Below are 23,853 nucleotides of genomic sequence, written 5' to 3'. Positions count from 1 at the left end.
ATTTTTGCAATTTGTTCCAGTCATTGGCAGCAGATAACTTGAAGGAAAGGCGGCCAAACGAGGTTTGGCTTTGGGGATGACCAGTGAAATATGCCTGCTGGAGCTGAGATAAGGCGGAGCTTTACCTAGCATATACTTATAGATGACCTGGAGCCAGAGGGTCTGGCGACGAATATGTAGCGAGGGCCAGCCGACTAGAGCATACAGGTCGTGGTGGTGACAAAATGGATGGCACTGTGATAGACTGCATCCAGTTTGCTGAGTAGAGTATTGGAAGCTATTTTGTAAATGACATCGCCGAAGTCAAGGATCGGTAGGATAGTCAATTTTACGAGGGTTTGTTTGGCCGCGTGAGTGAAGGAGGCTTTGTTGCGAAATAGGAAGCTGATTCTAGATTTAATTTTGGATTTTAGATGTTTAATATGAGTCTGGAAGGAGAGTTTACAGTCTAGCCAGACACCGAGGTATTTGTAGTTGTCCACATATTCTAAGTCAGAACTGTCCAGCAAATGGTTGAAAAGCATGCATTTGGTTTTACTAGCGTTTAAGAGCAGTTGGAGGCCAAGGAAAGGAGTGTTGTATGGCATTGAAGCTCATTTGGAGGTTAGTTAATACAGCGTCCAAAGAAGGGCCAGAAGTATACAGAATGGTGTCATCTGCGTAGAGGTGGATTAGGGAATCACCAGCAGCAAGAGCGACATCATTGATATATACAGAGAAAATAGTCGGCCCGAGAATTGAACCCTGTGGTACCCCCATAGAGACTGCCAGAGTTCCGGACAGCAGGCCCTCAGATTTGACACACTGAATTCTATCTGAGAAGTAGTTGGTGAACCAGGCGAGGCAATCATTTGAGAAACCAAGGCTGTTGAGTCTGCCTATTAAGAATATGGTGAATGACAGAGTCGAAAGCTTTGGCCAGGTCAATGAAGATGGCTGCACAGTACTGTCTTTTATCGATGGCGGTTATGATATTGTTTAGTACCTTGAGCGTGGCTGAGGTGCACCCATGACCAGCTCGGAAACCAGATTGCACAGCGGAGAAGGTACGGTGGGATTCAAAATGGTCAGTGATCTGTTTATTAACTTGGCTTTTGAAGACATTAGAAAGACAGAGCAGGATGGAAATAGGTCTATCACAGTTTGGGTCTAGAGTGTCTCCCCCTTTGAAGAGGGGGATGACCGCAGCAGCTTTCGAATCTTTTGGGATCTCAGACAATACGCAAGAGGTTGAACAGACTGGTAATAGGGGTTGCAACAATGGCGGCAGATCATTTCAGAAAGAGAGGGTCCAGATTGTCTAGCCCAGCTGATTTGTACGCGTCCGGGTTTTGCAGCTCTTTCAGAACATCTGCTATCTGGATTTGGGTGAAGGAGAAGCTGGGAAGGCTTGGGCAAGCAGCTGCAGGGGGTGCGGAGCAGTTGGCCAGGGTTGGAGTAGCCAGGAGGAAAGCATGGCCAGCCGTAGAGAAATGCTTATTGAAATTCTCGATTTATCGGTGGTGACAGTGTTACCTAGCCTCACTGTAGTGGCTTGAGTTAGAGCTACAGGATGCAAATTTCTGTTTGAAAAAGCTAGCCTGCTTTCCTAACTGACTGCATGTATTGGTTCCTGACTTCCCTGAAAAGTTGCATATCACAGTGACTATTCAATGCTAGTGCCGTCCACCACAATGTTTTTGTGCTGGTCGAGGGCAGTCAAGTCTGGAGTTATACATTTTTTGAAAGGGGCATGCTTATTTAAGATGGTGAGGAAATTACTTTTAAAGAACGACCAGGCATCCTCAACTGACGGGATGAGGTCAATATCCTTCCAGGATACCTGGGCCAGGTTGATTAGAAAGGCCTGCTCGCAGAAGTGTTTTAGGGAGCGTTTGACAATGATGAGGGGTGGTCGTTTGACCGGACCCATCGCGGATGCAGGCAATGAGGCAGTGATCGCTGAGATCCTGATTGAAAACAGCAGAGGTGTATTTGGAGGGCAGGTTGGTCAGGATGATATCTATGAGGGTGCCCATGTTTACGGATTTAAGGTTGTATCTGGTGGGTTCCTTGATAATTTGTGTGAGATTGAGGGCATCTAGATTAGATTGTAGGACTGCCGGGGTGTTAAGCATATCCCAGTTTAGGTCAACTAACAGAACGAACTCTGAAGATAGATGGGGGGCAATCAATTCACATATGGTGTCCAGGGCACAGCTGGGAGCTGAGGGGGTCTATAAGAGGCAGCTACAGTGAGATACTTATTTCTGGAGAGATTCATTTTTTAAATTAGAAGCTCGAACTGTTTGGGCATAGACCTGGAAAGTATGACAGAACTCTGCAGTAGATTGCAACTTTTCCCCATTTGGCAGTTCTATCTTGACGGAAAATGTTGTAGTTGGGGATGGAAATCTCAGAATTTTTGGTGGCCTTCCTTAGCCAGGATTTAGACACGGCGAGGACATCAGCGTTGGAGGAGTGTTCTAAAGCAGTGAGTAAAACAAACTTAGGGAGGAGGCTTCTGATGTTAACCAAGGCTTTCTCGGTTACAGAGGTCAACAAATGAGAGTGCCTGGGGACATGCAGGGCCTGGGTTAACCTCCAAATCACCCGAGGAACAGAGGAGGTGTACGGATGAGGGTATGGCTAAAGGCTATCAAAACTGGTCATCTAGTGCGTTGGGGACAGAGAATAAAAGGAGACAATTTCTGGGTGTGGTAAAATAGAGAGGTTGCATCTCTGGGCGGGCTAGTTATGCTGGGTGAGGTCACCACATGTGTGGGAGGTGGGAGGTATCTGAGGGATGTTGAGTGGGACTAGGGGCTCTGCAGTAAACTGAGACAATAATAACTATCCTAAACAACAGTGTACAAGGCATATTGACATTTGAGAGAGACATAAAGAGAGGCATAATACAATCACAGGTGTTGATTGGGAGAGCTAGCTAAGGCAACAACGTGTAACAGCTAATCAGCTAAGACAACAACAACAGCTAAAATGGCGATGAATGGGCAGAGAGGGTTGGTTTACTACAGTCGTGGCCAAAAGTTTTGAGAATAACATAAATATTAATTTCCACAAAGTTTGCTGCTTCAGTGTCTTTATATGTTTTGTCAGATGTTACTATGGAATACTGAAGTATAATTATAAGCATTTCATAAGTGTCAAAGGCTTTTATTGACAATTACATGAAGTTGATGCAAAGAGTCAATATTTGCAGTGTTGACCCTTCTTTTTCAAGAACTCTGCAATCCGCCCTGGAATGCTGTCAATTAACTTCTGGGCCACATCCTGACTGATGGCAGCCTATTCTTGCATAATCAATGCTTGGAGTTTGTCAGAATGTGTGGATTTTTGTTTGTCCACCCACACACTTGAGGATTGACCACAAGTTCTCAATGTGATTAAGGTCTGGGGAGTGGACCCAAAATATTGATGTCTTGTTCCCTGAGCCACTTAGTTATCACTTTTGCCTCATGGAAAGGTGCTCCATCATGCTGGAAAAGGCATTGTTCGTCACCAAATTGTTCCTGGATGGTTGGGAGAAGTTGCTCTCTGAGGATGTGTTGGTACCATTCTTTATGCATGGCTGTGTTCTTAGGCAAAATTGTGAGTGAGCCCACTCCCTTGGCTGAGAAGCAACCCCACACATGAATGGTCTCAGGATGCTTTACTGTTGGCATGACACAGGACTGATGGTAGCGCTCACCTTGTCTTCTCCAGACAAGCTGTTTTACGGATGCCCCAAACAATCGGAAAGAAAATGACTTTACCCCAGTCCTCAGCAGTCCAATCCCTGTACCTTTAGCAGAATATCAGTCTGTCCGTGATGTTTTTCCTGGAGAGAAGTGGCTTCTTTGCTGCCCTTCTTGACACCAGGCCATCCTCCAAAAGTTTTCACCTCACTGTGCATGCAGATGCACTCACACCTGCCTGATGCCATTTCTGAGCAAGCTCTGTACCGGTGGTGCCCCGATCCCGCAGCTGAATCAACTTTAGGAGATGGTCCTGGCGCTTTCTGGACTTTCTCGGGCACCCTAGAGTTTTCTTCACAACAATTTAACCGCTCTCTTTGAAGTTCTTGATGATCTGATAAATGGTTGATTTAGGTGCAATCTTACTGGTAGCAATATCCTTGAATAGCCTGTGAAGCCCTTTTTGTGCAAAGCAATGATGACGGCACGTGTTTCCTTGCAGGTAACCATGTTTGACAGAGGAAGAACAATGATTCCAAGCACCACCCTCCTTTTGAAGCTTCCTAGTCTGTTATTCGAACTCAATCAGCATGACAGAGTGATCTACAGCCTTGTCCTCATCAACACTCACACCTGTGTTAACGAGAGAATCACTGACATGATGTCAGCTGGTCCTTTTGTGGCAGGGCTAAAATGCAGTAGAAATGTTTTTGGGGGATTCAGTTCATTTGCAAGGCAAAGAGGGACTTTGCAATTAATTGCAATTCATCTGATCACTCTTCATAACATTCTGGAGTATATGCAAATTGCCATCATACAAACTGAGGTAGCAGACTTTGTGAAAATTAATATTTGTGCCATTCAAAACTTTTGGCCACGACTGTACACAGGGCCTGAGTTGGTGCCGACAGATAAACAAAAAATAAACAAAATGGAGTACCGGGATTAATGAACAGCAGGCATCAGCTATGTAGCCAAGTGATCATAGGGTCCAGTGAACAGCAATAGATAGAACAGGGAAGCCGCGGGGTAGTCGTTACTATGCTAGCACGCGGGATACACAGCGTTTAAAGTTAGCAGGCCGGGGTAAGTAGAAGCGTCTTCTCCGACGTCCGGCAAAGGCCGGTTGAGGGCACAGCAGATGGAATTAAGTCAGCGGACCAGTCGTGGTGGTACGGTGAGAAGCCATGTCGACAAAGGGTCCAGACCAGATGGCGAAAGAGGTAATTGTAGTTGTAGTTATTTATTTTGCTAGCCTGGAGATGCGCCTGGCTCGTGGCTAACTGGTGCTAGCTTCTGGGCAGGGACGTTAGCCACTATAGCAACTCGGTAACAGCGATGATCCAATGCACAGGTCCAGAGCTTACGGCAAGGATCCGGTGGAGTGGTGGATTCTAGCGGTGTTGGGGTAGAATCCGGAAGGCATCGGCTGGGTAGCCGGGTGATCACAGAGTAGGCCGGGAGGTGGGCCTGGCTCAAGGCTAGCTTCGGGGCTGGGTCACTCGTTGGCAGCTAGCTAGCTGTGATGATCAGGAGTAATGGTCCAGGGTTTATGGCAGGTCCGATGCTGGCAAGTATTATCCAGGCTAAAAAAAACAGCTGGTGTCTGTGCAGAAGGAAAGCCAGCTAGCAGTGGCTAACAATAGGTAAATAGCTAGTAGCTAATTAGCTGGTTATCTTCTGATGGAGGTTCTGGGTATAAGGTCTAAAACAAATAGCGGATCTGTGTCACATTGGGTGAGGCGGGTTACCGGAAGGTATATTTAATTTAATAATGGAAAAGAGATTGAAAATAAATTGAAATGTATACAAAAGAAAGACGAAAAATACAAAAGTACACGAGAGGACGACAAACCACATCTGCACTGCTACGCCATCTTGGGGAAGAAAATGCATGCACGCCTCCAACTCAATCATCAAGCAGACGATACAACAGTAGTAGGCTTGATTACCAACAACGACGAGATAGACTACAGGGAGGAGGTGAGGGCTCTTGGAGTGTGGTATCAGGAAAATAACCTCTCACTCAACGTCAACAAAACAAAGGAGATGATGGTGGACTTCAAGAAACAGCAGAGGGAGCACCCCTCATCCACATTGATTGGACAGCAGTGGACAAGGTGGAAAGTTTTAAGTTCCTCAGCGTACACATCACGGACAAACTGAAATGTTCCACCCACATAGACAGTGTAGTGAAGAAGGTGCAACAGCGCCTCTTCATCCTCAGGAGGCTGAAGAAATTTGGCTTGTTACCTAAAACCCTCACAAAGCTTTACAGATGAACAATAGAGAGCATCCTGTCGGGCTGTATCACCGCCTGGTACGGCAACTGCACCGCCCACAACCGCAAGGCTCTCCAGAGGGTGGTACGGTCTGCACAACGCATCACCGGGGACAAACTACCTACCCTCCAGGACACCTACGGCACCCAATGACACAGGAAGGCCAAAAAAGATCACCCAAGGACAACAACCACCCGAGCCACTGCCTGTTCACCCGCTACCATCCAGAAGGCCAGGTCAGCACAGGTGCATAAAAGCTGGGACCGAGAGACTGAAAAACAGCTTCTATCTCAAGGCCATCAGACTGTTAAGCAGCCATCACTAGCACAGAGAGGCTGCTGCCTACATACAGACTTGAAATCATTGGCCACTTTAAATAATGGAACACCAGTCACTTTAATAATGTTTACATGTCTTGCATTGCGTATCTCATATGTATATTCTGTATTCTATTGCATCTTAGCCTATGCCGCTCTGTCATTGCTCATCCATATATTTATATATTCTTATTCCATTCCTTTACTTAGATTTGTGTGTATTAGGTATTGGTTAGATATTACTCGTTAGATGTTGCTGCACTGTCGGGACTAGAAGCACAAGCATTTCGCTACACCCGCAATAACATCTGCTCACCATGTGTACGTGACCGATAAAATGTGATGTCTTCTCATGTTTAGTCTAACCCAGGATATTGACAGCTGAGAGGTCTAGGAGGGATGCTCTATACTGTAGCACACTTCTGCCATTGACTTCAACTAATTAGGTTCTCCAACCTAAAGCTTTCTCCAACATAATATACTCATTCCATTACTCTCAGTTTCTGATCAAATTTCCTTCAGTCCCTAGCCCTGAGCATGATTCAAGTAAACACAGAAACAGATCTTAAAACTGGTGTGTGTGTTTAATTATACTTGTGGGGACCAGAAGTCTCCACAAGAATAGTAAACAAACAAAAATTTGACCAACGGGGGACATTCCGTTAATCCCCACGAGGTCAAATGCTATTTCTAGCGAGTTTAGGATTAAGGTTAGAATTGGTGTTAGGATAAGAATTAGGTTTAAGAGCTAGGGTTAGTTTTAGGGTTAGGTTTTTGATTTAAGGTTAGGGTTTTGAATGGGACTGAATTGTGTCCCCCCACAAGGTTAGTTGTACAAGTGTGTGTGTGTGTGTGTGTGTGTGTGTGTGTGTGTGTGTGTGTGTGTGTGTGTACGTGGGTGTGTGTGTGTCCAGCATGGTCAGAATGGTGGTGTGACTGAGACTGAGACCACTGAGTGTCAGCTGCTCATCACATCAAAGGGTTGTTGGCCTTCCTGAAAGAACCCTGTCAATACACACAAACACCTTGTTCCTGAGACCCCCCCGTCTGCCTCCCTGTGCTCCTCATGCTAAACAATCGTCAGGTAGGGCAGACGTGGTCTGTGTCCCCAAGGACTGCAGGGAGACAAAGGGCCCACCGCACAGAGAGACAGACAGGAAGAGGTCCCCCACTTATCCTACAGTGACCAGTCACACATGCACGCACACACATCCGACAGCAGCACTTGAACATTTTCCAAAGTTTGTTGTGTTACAAAGTGGGATTAAAATGGATTTAAACCTTTTTTTAACAATCTACACAAAATAGTGTGGGAGGGTATTTGTTTTATTTTGTCAAGAAAAGTATAAGGGAGTTTTACTCCAGTCTAGTAGGTAGCGCTAATGCAAAATATATTGGATGCCAACCGCCGTTAAACCTCATCGAAGAAGAAGGTCAACAACTAACTTGACAGAGATTGAAGCATTTTTTTAAATAATAATGTGCAAATATTATACAATCCAGGTGTGCAAAGATCTTAGAGACTCACCCAGAAAGACTCTTGGGTTGAATACTTATCTATTCAAGATATACTAGTGTTTATTTCTGAAAAATTAAACACTAATAAACTCAGCCAGAAAAGAAATGTCTTTCAAAGACAATTTGTAAAAATCCAAAGACGCCTAAGAGAGAGCTACAGGGAGACAGGACTGACAGCTGATCTTTCTCGCAGTGGCAGACCATGTGTAACAATAGGACAGCTACAGGATGGCAACAACAACTGCCCGAGTTACACCAAGAACGCACAATCCCTCCATTAGTGCTCAGACTGTCCGCAATAGGCCGAGAGAGGCTGGACTGGGGGCTTGTCCTCACCAGACATCACCGGCAACAACGTTGCCTACAGGCACAAATCCACAGTAGCTGGACCAAACAGGACTGGCAAAAAGTGCTCTTCACTGACAAGTCACAGTTTTGTCTCACCAGGGGTAATGGTTGGATTCATGTTTATCGTAGAAGAAATGAGCATTACACCAAGGTCTATACTCTGGAGCGGGATCGATTTGGAGGTGGAGGGTCCGTCATGGTCTGGGGCGGTGTGTCGCAGCATCATCGGACTGAGCTTGTTGTCATTGCAGGCAATCTCAATGCTGGCGTTACATGGAAGACATCCTCCTCCCTCATGTGGTACCCTTCCTGCAGGTTCATCTTGACATGACCCTCCAGCATGACAATGCCACCAGCCATTCTGCTCATTCTGTGCATGATTTCCTGCAAGACAGGAATGTCAGTGTTCTGCCATGGCCAGCGAAGAGCCCTGATCTGAATCCCATTGAGCATGTCTGGGACCTGTTGGATCGGAGGGTAAAGGCTAGGGCCATTCCCTCCCAGAAATGTCCAGGAACTTGTAGGTGCCTTGGTGGAAGAGTGGGGTAACATCTCACAGCAAGAACTGGCTAATCTGGTGCAGTCCATGAGGAGGAGATGCACCGCAGTACTTAATGCAGCTGGTGGCCACACCAGATACCAACTGTTACTCTTGATTTTGACCCCCCCCCTTTGTTCAGGGACACATTATTTAATTTCTGTGGAACTTGTTTAGTTTATGTCTCAGTTGTTGAATCTTATGTTCATACAAATATTACGCATATTAAGATTGCTAAAAATAAATGCAGTTGACAATGAGAGGATGTTTCTTTTTTTGCTGAGTTCGTATCTTGAATCGAAAAGTATTCAATCCAAGTCTTCACGTTAGAATCACTTTTGGCAGTGATTACAGCTGTGAGTCTTTCTGGGTAAGTCTCTAAGATCTTTGCACACTTTGTACATTGGATTGTACAATATTTGCACATTATTATTTTTAAAATGCTTCAATCTCTGTCAAGATGGTTGTTGACCTTCTTCTTTGATGAGGTTTAACGGCAGTTGGCATCCAACATATGTTGCATTACCGCTATCTACTAGACTGGAGTAAAACTCCCTTTATACTTTGCTTGAAAAAAATAATAAACAAATACCCTACCGTGTAACACTACACTCACAAAAAACACCAAAAAAACACCACCCTACTCCACTATTTAAATCAATTTAGTCCTACCTCATGCCAACAACCTGAAAAGATGGGACACCACCACTTAACCCCTACGGGATGGTTGAGCTAAAGTAGGCTAATGTAATTAGCATGAGGTTGCAAGTGACATGACAATTTACCAGGACATAGACATATCTGATATTGGCAGAAAGCTTAAATTCTTATTAATCTATTTGCACTTATTTACAGTAGCTATTACAGTGAAATAATACCATGCTATTGTTTGAGGAGAGTGCACAATTATGAACTTGAAATGTATTCATAAACCAATTAGGCACATTTGGGGAGTCTTAATACAACATTTTGAGCAGATATGCAATGGTTCATTTGATCAGTCTAAAACTTTGCACACACACACTGCCGCCATCTAGTGGCCAAAATCTCAATTGTGCCTGGGCTGGAATAACACATTATGGCCTTTCTCTTGCATTTCAAAGATAACGGTACAAAAAAACTAAAACAAAAAAGAAATGATTTGTATTATCTTTTACCAGACCTAATGATGTCAAGTCTCGCACACCCAAATACCTCTGTGCTGCTGCCACCACAACCTAAATTTTTCTGCGACTTCTGTTCCATCCCTGCAGTACAATTGATAACCATTGCTATAAATGTTAGCCACAAGTGATATATTTTTCCGTAAGATTGTATTTTTAGCATTTATAAAAAACTTTAGCCTAAAATGACGTATCCAAATCTAACTGCCTGTAGCTCAGGACCTGAAGCAAGGATATGCATATTATTGATACCATTTGAAAGGAAATACTTTGAAGTTTGTGGAAATGTGAAATTAATGTAGGAGAATAAAACACATTAGATCTGGTAAAAGATGATACAAAGAAAAAAACATGTTTTTTTGTGTGTTTTTTTGTATCCCTCTGTGTTGGTACAGATCTGCTACTTACACCACTCCTCTCAGGATCCCTCCCCCTAAACCCATCTTCCTCGACTTTCTTCACTGCCTCAGCTTATGACTTCTGCACTACTCTGACCCTGGAAACCTCAACCTGCCTCTCTCTCGCACGGGACATTTCTGATCCCCAGCCCCATGGGCACCCCTACAATTAACACATTCCACTACTTTCCCCCAATGCTACACATTCCTTTGTCTCATGCCCTTCTGCACAGTGCTCACACCTAGGAACCTCCCTCCGACACACTGCTGCCACATGCCCATAAGCTTGACACATGTAACAACTTAGTGCATTTGGCACAAAAGCTTGTACAGGATAACATATATCCTAACATCAAATCAAACTTTACTTGCCACAAACGCCAGTGCAGTTCTTAGGAGAAGACAATATTTACCAAGTAAGCTAAAATAAAAAGTCATAATAAAAAGCAACACAATAAGAATAACGAGGCTATATACAGGGGCACTGGTACCGATTCAGTGCCAGTGGGGCGTTTTTATGAGTTGTTCAGCAGTCTAATGGCTTGGGGGTAGAAGCTGTTGAGGAGCCTTTTGGTCCTAGACTTGGTGCTCCGGTACCGCTTGCCGTGCGGTAGCAGAGAAAACAGTCTATAACTTGGGTGACTGGAGTCTCTGACAATTTTCTGGGCTTTCCTCTGACATCACCTATTATATAGGTCCTGCATTGCAGGAAGCTTGTCCCCAGTGATGTACTGGGCCGTCCGCACTACCCTCAGTAGCGCCTTACGGTCAGATGCCGAGCAGTTGCCATACCAGGCGGTGATGCAAGTGGTCAGGATGCTCTCGATGGTGCAGCTGTAGAATCATTTGAGGATCTGGGTGGCCATTCCATATCTTTTAAGTTTCAGGAGGGGAAAAAGGTTTTGTCGTGCCCTCCCCACGACTGTCTTGGTATGTTTGGACCATGATAGTTCATTGGTGATGTGGACACCAAGGAACTTAAAACTCTCGACCCGCTCCACTACAGCCCCATCAATGTTAATGGAGGCCTGTTCGGACCGCCTTTTCCTGTAGTCCACGATCAGCTCCTTTGTCTTGCTCACATTGAGGGAGAAGTTGTTGTCCTGGCACCACACTGCCAGTTCTCTGACCTCCTCCCTATAGGCCGTCTCATCGTTGTTGGTGATCAGGCCTACCACTGTTGTGTCGTAAGCAAACTTAATGATAGTGTTGGAGTCGTGTTTAGCCACACAGTCATGGGTGAACAGAGAATACAGGAGGGAGCTAAGTACACACCCCTGAGGGGCCCCAGTGTTAAGGATCAGCGTGGCAGACGTGTTCTTGCCTACTCTTACCGCTTGGGGCGGCCTGTCACGAAGTCCAGGATCCAGTTGCAGAGGGAGGTGTTTGGTCCCAGAGTCCTTAGCTTAGTGATGAGCTTCGTGGGCACTATAGTGTTGAACGCTGAGCTGTAGTCGGTGAACAGCATTCTCACATAGGTGTTCCTTTTGTCCAGGTGAGAAAGGGTGGTGTGGAGTGCGATTGAGATTGCGTCATATGTGGATCTGTTTGGGCAGTATGCGAATTGGAGTGGGTCTAGGGTGTCCAGGAGGATGCTGTTGATGTAAGCCATGACCAGCCTTTCAAAGCACTTCATGGCTTCTTACGCGAGTGCCATGGGGCAGTAATCATTTAGGCAGGTTACCTTCGCTTCGTTGGGCACAGGGACTATGGTGGTCTGCTTGAAACATGTAAGTATTACAGACTCGGCCATGGAGAGGTTGAAAATGTCAGTGAAGACACTTGACAGTTGGTAACTATTTAAAGGTTTTGTTCACATCAGCTTACGAGAGCGTTATCACACAGTAATCCAGAACAGCTGGTGCTCTCATGCATTCAGTGTTGCTTGCCTCGAAGCAGTATAAAAATAAATGTTGCTCATCTGGTAGGCTCGCGTCACTGGGCAGCTCGCGTCTGGGTTTCTCTTTTAAGTCCGTAATAGTTTTCAAGCCCTGCCACATTTGATGAGCATCAGAGCCGGTGTAGTAGGATTCAATCTTAATCCTGTATTGATGCTCTGCTTGTTTGATGGTTCGTTTGAGGGCATAGCGGGATTTCTTATAAGCGTCCGGGTTAGTCTCCCACTACTTGAAAGCGGTAGCTCTAGCCTTTAGCTCAATGCGGATGTTGCCTGAAATCCAATGCTTCTGGTTGGGATGTGTACATACAGTCACTGTGGGGATGACGTCACTGTTGCACTTATTGATGAAGCCGATGACTGAGGTGGTGTATTCCTCAATGCCATTGGATGAATCCCAGAACATATTCCAATCTGTGTTAGCAAAACAGTCCTGTAGTGTAGCATCCGCGTCATCTGACCACTTCCGTGTTGAGCGAGTGACTGGTACTTCCTGCTTCAGTTTTTGTTTGTTAGCAGGAATCAGGAGGATAGATTTGTGGTCAGATTTGCCAAATGGAGGGCTGGGGAGAGCTTTGTATGCTTCTCTGTGTGTGGAGTAAAGGTGGTCTAGGATTATTTTCCCCCTGGTTGCACATGTGACATTCTGGTAAAAATTTGGTAAAACTGATTAAGTTTGCCTGCATTAAAGTCCCTGGCCACTAGGAGCACCGCTTCTGGGTGAGCATTTTCTTCTTTATGGCCTTATAGAGTTGGTTGAGAGCGGTTTTCGTGCCAGCTTTGCTTTGTGGTGGTAAATAGACGGCTATGAATAATATAGATGAGAACTCTCTTGGTAGATAGTGTGGTCGACAGCTTATCATAAGGTACTCTCCCTCAGGTGAGCTATACCTCGAGACTTCTTTAATATTAAACATCGCGCACCAGCTGTTATTGACAAAAAGACACACACCTCCACCCCTCGTCTTACCAGAGGTAGCGTCTCTGTTCTGCCGGTGCATGGAAGATCCCGCCAGTTCTATATTGTCCGTTTCTTCGTTCAGCCACGTCTTGGTGAAACTTAAGATGTTACAGTTTTTAATGTCCCGTTGGTAGGATAATCTTAATAGTGGGTCATCCATTTTATTTTCTAACGATTGCACGTTAGCAAGGAGAATGGAAGGCAGTGGGAGTTTACTCGCTGGCCTCCGGATTCTCAGAAGGATCCCCTTTTCCGCCATCTTATCTTCACGCAAAGGCGTGGATCTGGGCCTGTTCCAGTGAAAGCAGGATATCCTTCTTGTCGGGACTCATTAAAAGGAAAAAATGTCACTTTTCTGATGTCCAGAAGTTATTTTCGGTCATAAGAGACGGTAGCAGCAACATTACAGCACATGTACACAATAAATAAAAAATGAATTTAAAACGTCGGCCATGTTCTTCGGCGCCATCTTCGCAGTTCACTTTTTCAGGCACAGATTCAACCTGTAAACTCAAAAGAACAGACACTGGCTTCTGTTTCACCACTCACGCCACCCTGTCTGCTTGGCACCAAATGACAAGCATCACAGGCACATTTATAAAGCCTGTCCGAACACAAACCAGCTGGAAACTTAAAGGGCACTGGAGGCATAACTTTACAAAAACACATGGAATGTTGTCAAACAAATAACACAGAAGTGTTGTGTTGCATTTGGTTCTCACTACAATGAATCACACCTCAAACATTTATTCTCAATCAGACTGCATGGTTGGCCACATGAGCATAACAGACAGGCACAGCAATAAAGCCCGGCACAGCAATTAAAGCCAGGCACACATTCTACACAGGACCATGTAGAAAAAGTTGAAAGCGTCACCAGGTGCAAAGGTGGCTTCATACCGTTTACATGTTCCCTTGTAATCCTTACAGGGTCGTTGGTTCCTTCCCTGTCACACAAACAATTTGAAACACTAAAACTGTTCCATTGGCCTTATGTGATAATGGACTCCATGTTGAGGTCTATCGGCGCCATCTGGTGGCTGAATAAGCTAAACACAAAGTGCAGGAAAAGTATAAAGAGATTAACCAGATGTACCGAGAGAGGAAACCAGTGGTAAAAGAGAAACAGACTACGTTAAACGTTTACAAAAATAAAATACACATGTAATAAGGGAAGAATATGGCACGGTTTATTTTACATACCAAACGCAGGACGGCGCTACAAATAATACATTTCCCAACATTGTGCACGGGAGCACCACCTCCTTCCGTGTGACGTTTGCAGTGTGAAAGTGCACAGGGCATGCTAAGGTCGTGTTTTTAGCGAGCTATGGCTGCCTTGAGTTGGTTTACTTGCGGACAGTTGCCGCGGATTGCATCTCAGTTCGCCCGGGTTGTGAAACACGTCCGGCCGCAGTACCTCGGAGGACTGCCGGCGAGGAGAGTCCACGGGTCTTCGCGGAAATGGGTGGTTGAGAAGGAGCCATGGGGCAAGGCTCGGGTTCCCGAGTATCATCAGCTGACAGAACTCGATAAGGCGGATGCCTTGGTAAATTACAATGAATAGACTCCTTCCTGCATTACAGAAATGATATGTGTGTGCTGACATCAAGCACCTTTCTAAATCACTGGGATTTGTCTTATTGTTTGCTCTGCAGATGCTGAGAAAGTCCCACGAAACCGGTAACTGCACATTTACAGAGCATTCGGAATGTATTCAGACCCCTTGACTTTTTCCCCATTTTGTTACATTACAGCCTTATTCTAAAATGGATGAAATTACCCCCCCTCTCAAATCTACACATACCCCATAATGACAAAGCAAAAACAGGTTTCGATTTTTTTGCAAATTTATAAAATTAAAATAAACTGATTACATTTATATAAGTATTTTGACCATTTACGCACTACTTTGGCAGCGATTACAGCCTGGAGTATGACACTAAAAGCTTCTCTCATTCTTCAAGCTCTGACAGGTTGGATGAGGAATGTCTCTTCACAGCTATTTTCAGGTCTCTCCAGAGATGTTCAATCGAGTTCAAGTCTGGGCTCTGGCTGGGCCACTCAAGGACGTTCAGAGACTTGTCACGAAGCCACTTCTACGTTGTATTGGCTGTGTGCTTACGGTTGTTGTCCTGTTGGAAGGTGAACCTTCGCCCCAGTATGAGGTCCTGAGCGCTCTGGAGCAGGTTTTCATCAAGGATCTCTCTGTACTTTGCTCTGTTCATCTTTCCCTCAATCCTGACTAGTCTCCCAGTCCCTGCCACTGAAAAACATCTTCACAGCATGATGCTGCCACCACCATGCTTCACCGTAGGGATGGTGCCAGGTTTCCTCCAGGCGTGACATTTGGCATTCAGGCCAAAGAGTTCAGCATTGGTTTCATCAGACCAGAGAATCTTGTTTCTCATGATCTGAGAGTCCTTTAGGTGCCTTTTAGCAAACTCCATGCAGGCTGTCATGTACCTTTTACTGAGGAGTGGCTTCCGTCTGGCAACTCTACCATAAAGGCCTGATTGGTGGAGAGCTGCAGAGATGGTTGTCCTTCTGGAAGGTTCTCCCATCTCCACAGAATGACCATCCGGGTTTTTGGTCACCTCCCTGGCCAAGGCCGTTCTCTCCCGATTTGTCAGTTTGACCGGGCGACCAGCTCTAGGAAGAGACTTGGGGGTTCCAAACTTCTTCCATTTAAGAATGATGGAGGCCACTGTGTTCTTGGGGACCTTCAATGCTGCAGAAATGTTTTGGTACCCTTCCCCAGATCTGTGTCTCGACACAATCCTGTCTCGGCGCTCTACGGACAATTCCTTCGACCTCATGGCTTGGTTTTTGCTCTGACGTGCACTGTCAACTGTGGGACCTTATATAGACAGGTGTGTGCCTTTCCAAATCATGTCCAATCTATTTAATTTACCACAGGTGGACTCCAATCAAGTTGTAGAAACATCTCAAGGATGATCAATAGAAACAGGATGCACCTGAGCTCAATTTCGAGTCTCATAGAAAAAGTTCTGAATACTTATGTAAATAAGGTATTTCTGTTGTTTTATTTGTAATAAATGTGCAAACATTTCTTAAAACCTGTTTTCACTTTGTCATTATGGGGTATAGTGTGTAGATTGATGGGGGAAAAAAAACATTTTTGTACATTTTAGAATACGGCCGTAACGTAACAATGTGGAAAAAGTCAAGGGGTCTGAATACTTTCCGAAGGCACTGTAGATTAGGAAGAGGTTTAAAGACAGGCTATTTATTTAATTACTATGCTATGCATTTTTGTTAGAATTCCTGTTGGCACAGTTAGATTAGTTGTTGAAGTGTAAGAAGTTCTGCATGCGTCTCTAGGCTATGTTTACACATCTGAATCCATGAACCTCCGCAACATGGGAGAAGCTCCTGACTGCAAACACTGATAGGGTTAGAGGAAGGGATGAGGGGGTTGTTTTCAGACTGGGCTGTAATCTCTGTGTTGTTCTGTTCTAGGTTTCCTGTCTTGGTTCCGTAACGGACTCCTGGCCACCGGTATCGGGGTCATCGCTTTCGTCCAGAGTGACGTAGGACGAGAAGCAGGCTATGGTAAGGAGGCTAGGAAGGGCCAGGGGCAAGGCTCTATTCTGTCGCAGCGAAGCATAATTATCAGAAAAGTCCTTAACGTTGCTGAAACACACCCACGCACACACCCATTATAAATATACTGCTATCGGTAATCAATCTTTCCGCCTCTGTCTCTCTCTCTCCCCCAGTCTTCTTCATCCTGGGTGGTGTGTGTGTATCGTTCGGCGGGGCGTCCTACGTGGGCAGCCTGTTTTCCCTGAGGAGGATCATGCTTCTCACCCTGCCTGCCATGCTGCTGAATGTTGCTGTGGTGAGCAGCATCGCCCTCTTCTGGCTGTGTGCGGTATCGCTCTACATTGGACGCCTGGAGGTGGAGATTATTCACGAGGATGACGATGACGGAGGGGAGTGCCCAGACTGTCGCGACCGCTGCAACCACTCCCATGGCGACAGGCACCACGGCAACGGCAAAGGCCAAGACAAGTAGAGCGCTTGATTGGCAAAGGTGACAAAGTGTGTGTTTTGTTTCTTTGTGTGTGAGTGAGACAGAGAGAGTGTATGACACTCAAAGATACGTGGGTACAAAGGGGATCAGTGAAAGGCATGATTTGGTTATGTCCTCTGTGAGAGGAGTTTGTGTGGGTGGGTGACTGTGATAGGTATCAGATGGGGCGGCAGGTAGCCTAGTGGTTAGAGCGTTGCACTTGTAACCGAAATGTTGCAAGTTCGAATCCCCGAGCTGTCCTGAACAAGGCAGTTTAACCCACCCATGTGTTTCGAGGCCGTCATTGAAAATAAGGATTTGTTCTTAACTGACTTGCCTTGACAAATAAAGATGGGGGAAAAAAATATAATATCAGATGTTAGATTTTTTTCAATTTAGTTTTATTTTACACACACACACAAACACACTGTGAGAGTGCCTCATTTGAGTTTATTTACTCCTGATCATGTTAACTTTAAGAATCAAAGAGCCCTGTACAATTCCTAAGCCATACTCTGAGCCAGCTCATGCTGTGTTCACCTAAATATGGTTTTGATTGATGCTATTTTTTTTATTTTTTCTATCAGTTGATTCTATATCCATAAAAAGGACTACTTGGATTCTTTGTAGTAATCCTTGCTGGTGACGTAGAATGAGGAGATGTAGCCCATGTCGACGCGTTGAGTGGATGAACTAGGCCTATGCGAATCGAACGATATAGGGTATAAATAGGTCTCTGTGTGCGTGTAAGCCTGGGTTTTTCTTTTTAATGTGTTTGTTCTGTTCTTACAGATAAAAAAATAAACTATTTAGGCTTCGGCTTACATTTTTCCAAAGGGTTTTGTGATTCGTATAGCAAATAGCACTTTGCCAGTTTTGTTTTTGTCATGAGTTGTAATTGCTTTATTAAACATGTTCAATGCAATCTTGAATTCAATATTCAATTTCCAGAGTCGTTGAACTGCAAAGTAACGATATTTCATACCTTTAGTCAATCGAGGGCTGATAGTTGGGAGCTACAACTGAATCAAAATACCAACCTTAAGAAACTATACCATTTTGTATAACCTGTATGTTTTGTGTGAGATGATAAGAGTACATTTAGGTATTGTTAGCCTGTAGCCACCATCCTGACCTGGCCGCTGAGCTACAGAACATGAGCTTGCGAGACCCGGATGTTGGAACGAGGCGAGTTGGTCTCCGGGTTAGAGATCATCTATATGGAGTTGCAGTGTGATGTGTGTTTTGATTTCTGCATGGCCTTCAGTACAACGTATAGGTACATCATTAGACTTTATGTATGTATGAATGTGTACATAAACACAGTTACAAAATCAAACTGGTGTTATTGCTGTGTGTTTGACCCCTACGCGAAAAGACTACACACTGTATGTTTGTGGTCAATACTTAAAGGTCCTACACAGGATAAAACGAAATGAAAATTGCATTGTAATTTCAGAAAATGTCCATAATTTATTTGGCGCTAATAGTGGAATGATAGTGTTTCACTTAATACTTAATACCACCATTGCTGTTCTGACTTTGTGGCTGTGTTATATTGTGGAAATCGCTATGTCATGGTTAAAATGCTACACTGTTTGCTCAATTTCAGTTCATGCAAATAAGCGCTGAATAGTGTAGGGAGTCATTGTCTCATCTACATCGCAGTGAAATATATTTCCAACAACAAATATAGCTTTTACAACTGTTGGAACAAAACCGGAAGTAAAAGGCTCAACTTGCATATTCTAATTTCTGAAATTACAATGCAAAAGTATCGTATGTGTAGCACCTATTTAAAGAGATCAGAATGTTGCATACACACACGTAGGGTTATCTATCAGATTTCACACCATAGAAATGGAATAAGAATTTGGAATCAAAATGGCTGACATTCCCTTAATTCGTCTTGTGTCGTTCCTGTCACTCAACCAAGCATTAATGCCATGTATTCTTCCACCCTCCTCTCTGGGTACACGACACACAGAGCAGCACCTCCCGTGCTGTCTGGATAACACTGCGGGAGGGTGATTATAGGGATCACCGAGTGGGTTACAGGCCCAGGTGCGGGTTATCTCTCATCCATCGATTCACTGGAGAGATGAGAAGGTTCGGGTCGAGGCACGAGCTGCTGAGACTCACCTCTCTGTCCTGAGGTCGGAAGCCCATCCAGTGCTTCATACCATCCCTCTCTGTCCTTCTCTTTCTCTCCACCCAAGGCGTTTTGGCGCAGTTCGTTTCTCATGCAGGGTGTGTCTGGGTGCTGCATCGTGCCCCCCCCCTACCACCACCACCACCTCCCTTCTCCTCGGCTGCGTCTGACTGCGCTGTTTGGCATGCAGGCGGCTCCTGGGGCCTGGCGCGTCTAAAGGGCATGGCGCCAAGCAGCACGCACCCACACTGACAAACACCCGGACCGTGGACTGACTCAACCCACCTCACGGCACCATGGCAGGTTATAGATGAGCGTAGTACCCTCCCCTCACGACCTGGACAGAATAGAAGAGGGATGGGGCTGTGGCAGTGAAAGAATGAGTGGAACAGGTGGCGTGGGTGAGGATGGAGAGACTGAAGGAGGAGGGTTGATAGTGTAAAATGAGTGGTTAGATTGAGGGAAGATAAGAGGTGGCGAAGAGAGGGGGTGGGGCACGTTGAAAAGTGTTGAGGGTGGTGTAGTTGGGGATAGGATGGATGGGGGGAGGGAGGGAGGAGAGGGGTGTAAAGGAAGGGGGGGGGGGGGGGGTCTACCTTCAGTTCTCACTCAAATATTACCTCTCGTGTTTTCCATTTCAGTGTCAAGCCCATGTGGCCAAGGTACTATTTCCCTAGAGACTGCAGCTCCGTTCAGGGGCTGAGATAAGCCTTCAAAGTCACTGACAGACAGACAGCTAGGGCGTAGGGTTGAGGAGAGACGCCCATGTCCCCCACAAACCCACAGTCCCTATCTGAGATGTAGAGGCACACCTTCACACCCACCATGGAAAAGGCTATCAGCGGAAGAACTCACTCCTGAGAAAGCAAGAGATAAAGGAGGAACCTGAGGTCATTTCTTAACTCTCTTTACGCGGGCGCGCACACACACACACACACACACACACACAGCAGACGTGCGCGCACACACACACACAAACACAGCAGACGTGCACTCACACACACACGTACACTCACATTTTCTCCCCAACAACTGCTCTTGTTTAGTATGCGCTTCCTTTGGTCTTGAGAAGGAATGATCCTCCCTCTAATGAACTGGGGCCTGCCACTAGAATGTAAAACAGGATTTAACCCATCTTCAATGTCAGAGCCCCTCCCTAGGGCTGCCTGGAACAACACAACACCCGCTCTGAAACATACACACGTACGGCCCCTCGGTAACACACACACGCTCGCATTCGCACACACAGATACACCGGCTATTCGCACAACCCACTGTATGCATACACACGGCCTCAGGCAGACAGACACCCAGCCTGACACACGCACACAGGCATACACACACAAACACTGCCTCAGTCACACACATGCGCACACACACACACCCTTTGTCTAAATCTTCAGATCCATTACTTAGAGAGCTTTGGCTCATAAACCTGGATATACAGTACACTGTCTAACGGGCATGTTTTCTCTGCACCACATCAGGCCCGGGTCACTCAAACCGGCTCTACAGGGACCAATATGGATGACGGTTTTTAACATCAGCTACTTTTTCACGAACATTGTTGTGCACCCTTGTGCGGGACAGGTATAGACATACTCAGCCATCACCTTCATCTTCCAATGTCTCGAGACGTAACGTCGAGATGACTTGAGACACCGAGAGACATTTGAAGGCTTCTCGAGTTACATTCTGAAGGCATGTTTTTCGAGACAGGCAGTCGCCCGGTCCACTCTTACCGACAGCCAGTCAGACACTAGAGGGAAATTAGAAAACTTTCTTGTACTCCTCAAATGTAATATTTTATTGTCGTCATCAGTATCATAGTATTTATACATGGGTTCGTTTTCAGTTGAAGATCAGAAGGGGGTGGTGTATTCAGAAATATTTGAACAGAAAGGGGTTAGAGTCACTGATGTGGCAGGGAAGTGTTTTGTTGTTGTTGCCGAGCCAGTGGAATTACAACCGACGCACAGGCGAACAGACATACAGACGGACAGACATCCCCTCGTATGACACACATGGTCCTATACAGCTGACATCCGACCCCTGTCCATCAGTAATTCTTCACTTATAACCAGGACAGCGATTTAAGATTGGGGACATTTTAATCTCTAGAATATTCCGTTTGGGATGATGTTCTTTCTCCCATGGCCTCGTAATGTTTGGGATGGGATTTCTGGAGTGATGTGTATAAAGATGAATATCTTTGATATGATTTGATATATGTTTTCCACCCCGCCTCTAATGACCTTATATGGATGTTTCGGACAACCACTTTTTGAGAACAAAAAGCTGCAGTTCTTATTTTATTGACCACAACTGTACTAAATCCCCATGGTCATATTTGAATGACCGCACGTTTAATGACCGCGTTTTTAAACTCCTGTGGTCTTTCTTTCATGTGGTCCGTTTGTGGTATTCATCATGACCACTCTGTAATTGAACCCTTAATGCACACGAGGAAATTCAAAAGTGCTATGTGTTCATAACAAATTTCAGGAAGTGCTCGGACAAATGTGAATAATTCAAAATAAATAACCCCCCCCCACCCCCCCCCAAATCCTTTATTTTGAATACATTTGTAGAGGGCTTCTGAATTCAACTGTGGCATTTCCCAAAGTATGTTCTCTAGTAAGACAATAGTTCTTACACCTCTCCCACTTCACCCTATGGCAACAACATGACAATATAACAGGACTATGGCTTTCATCTCAAACCCAGCACAGCCCAGCATCTCTAACTTTCACAACACTTCATTCTATAGGATCATTTTTCAGTTTTCACAAGACTGAAAACATTACAAAGTGACCAGACAGTAGAGGTGTTGTACGTTCCCCCCCTCCCATGCCTTTCTTTCCCAGACGACATCATGACAGAACAGCCTCGGAGTGGAATGGAATGTATCTGAGACTCTCTCACTCTCTCTTTAAGAGATTATTCAGTATTCACGCAAACATGTGGGGGGGGCGGGAACATTTTTTTCTCTTTTTTTCATTCACACTTAAGTCAGTCTGACAGGCTCAGGAGCAGTTGTTATAATACTGAGGAAGGAATAGTGAAGGTATGTCATGGCCCTGTCTCTATGTACAATATGGCTTTAGACATGGAACACTGCACAGTCATTTAACAGCAGTGGAGAGAGGATGTGGGAGAGCAGAGAGGGGGACAAAGCTTGGACAGCTAGTGGGGTAAAGTCAAGTGTCAAAGTCCACTTTGAGTGTCACCCATCCTGTCACCTGCGTCGGACACCATCTGACTCCCCCACGGAAGCAGTGCAAATGGTCCTTTGTTCAGTTTCTCAACCCCATATGTCCCGACGTCCTGCCCCCCATGTCTCTCTCTCTAGCCCCTCCTCTCTTTCAGTCCTCCTCGGACCCCGCGGCCCCCCTCAGTCCGTTCACACAGAAGGGGTTGAAGGGATTGTCCGAGGCGGAGAACCCACTGAAGGAGGGCAGGCCGGCCAGCCTCTGGAGGTGGGGGAAGAAGGCTGGGGGGCCCTTGTGGTGGTCGGAGCGCAGCCCCTCAGCACCGAGGTGGGAGTGGGGCAGCTCTGGGGGCGCATAGCGGATGGTACTGGGGGCGTACAGGCTCTGTGGCCCCTGGGGGCCGAGGGCCAGGGGGTGAAACAACACCCGTCCTGCAGCACCCCCCGCTGCCAGTCTATGCAACAGCTCAAAGTCCGGCCCGCCCCCCCTGCCTCCAGACAACATTCCCCGCTCCTCACAGGGTAGAGGGGAGGAGCCGGACATCGGAGGGGACATGGAGGGGGAGGGCGGGGTGAAAATACCATTGGGTGGGGCTTCACTGCTGGAGGAGGAGTCCGGGATAGGGGTGAGGGGACTGTCGCCGTTCAGGCTGCCGCAGGGTGTGTGTGTGTGTGAGGGTAGGGGTTGTATGTGTGAGGAGGTGTGTGTGTGTGTCCAGCGACCCCCTGCGATCAGTGCCTCATGTTCAGTCTTGATGTTGGGGCGGCCAGAGAGAGGCGAGGACACTACACTCTTCAGGTGCTGGATTACCGCACGGCCGTTGTGCGCCCCGCCGCCCCTGTCGCCCCTCATGGGGGTCTCCTCGCCTCGTTTCGAAGGCCCCTCCTCTCGTTTGACACTCGCGCTGTCTCCCCCATGCTCCCACTCTCTCTCCTCTCCCCCGCTCTCGCTGCCCAGGTCTGAGGAGGCTGACACACTCCGCTCTCTCTGGCGGAACTCTTCCAGGCGACGCCGCGTTTCCGCGGGAGCACCCTCAGAGTCAGACCGCAGAGGACGTTTCCTCCTGTCCCCTGATTGGACACCGGGATTATAGATCTCTCTCAGTTTCGAGTCAGGGTCACCTTTACACACAGAGCTTTTCATTGGCTGTGGGCCTGGGGAGGGGAAAAGAGTTGGATGTATCATTACATTTTAGTCATTTAGCAGACACTCTTATCCAGAGTGACTTACAGGGAGCAATAAGAGTTAAGTGCCTTGCTCAAGGGCACATCGACAGATTGTTCACCTAGTGGTCTCGGGGATTCGAACCAGCGACCTTTTGATTACTGGTTTATTGCTCTTAGCCGGTAGG

General features: G+C 46.1%; 2 protein-coding genes across 4 annotated transcripts in view; one reads left to right on the top strand and one right to left on the bottom strand.

Annotated features, from left to right (window-relative positions):
* Positions 1-14,337: 14,337 nt before the first annotated feature.
* Positions 14,338-18,477, top strand: LOC118944023 (transmembrane protein 160-like). The gene is made up of 4 exons (XM_036961397.1): positions 14,338-14,648; positions 14,758-14,782; positions 16,583-16,675; positions 16,843-18,477. The coding sequence occupies exons 1-4, from the start codon at positions 14,430-14,432 to the stop codon at positions 17,139-17,141; spliced, it is 636 nt and encodes a 211-aa protein (XP_036817292.1). The 5' UTR covers positions 14,338-14,429; the 3' UTR covers positions 17,142-18,477.
* A 3,794-nt stretch (positions 18,478-22,271) lies between these two features.
* The window catches only part of LOC110503300 (neuronal PAS domain-containing protein 1), a 43,259-nt gene continuing 41,677 nt past the window's right edge, over positions 22,272-23,853 (bottom strand). For all 3 annotated transcript variants that reach the window (XM_036961394.1, XM_036961396.1, XM_036961395.1), the window contains exon 12: positions 22,272-23,656. In XM_036961394.1, coding sequence (XP_036817289.1) covers positions 22,656-23,656 — 1,001 coding nt within the window. In that variant the 3' untranslated portion in view covers positions 22,272-22,655. The remainder of the gene's footprint in view (positions 23,657-23,853) is intronic.

This window comes from Oncorhynchus mykiss, chromosome 24 (assembly GCF_013265735.2).
Source record: "Oncorhynchus mykiss isolate Arlee chromosome 24, USDA_OmykA_1.1, whole genome shotgun sequence".
NCBI classification, from domain to species: Eukaryota; Metazoa; Chordata; class Actinopteri; order Salmoniformes; family Salmonidae; genus Oncorhynchus; species Oncorhynchus mykiss.
Note: the sequence above shows the minus strand (reverse complement) of the source record. Positions and strands in the feature narration are given on the sequence as shown.

Bases quoted from the DNA above. Each gene is read 5' to 3' on its own strand.
- LOC118944023 (XM_036961397.1), top strand. From the start codon at position 14,430: ATGGCTGCCTTGAGTTGGTTTACTTGCGGACAGTTGCCGCGGATTGCA. The intron at 14,649-14,757 runs GTAAATTACAAT...TTTGCTCTGCAG, and splicing joins TCGATAAGGCGGATGCCTTG to ATGCTGAGAAAGTCCCACGA. The intron at 16,676-16,842 runs GTAAGGAGGCTA...TCTCTCCCCCAG, and splicing joins AGGACGAGAAGCAGGCTATG to TCTTCTTCATCCTGGGTGGT.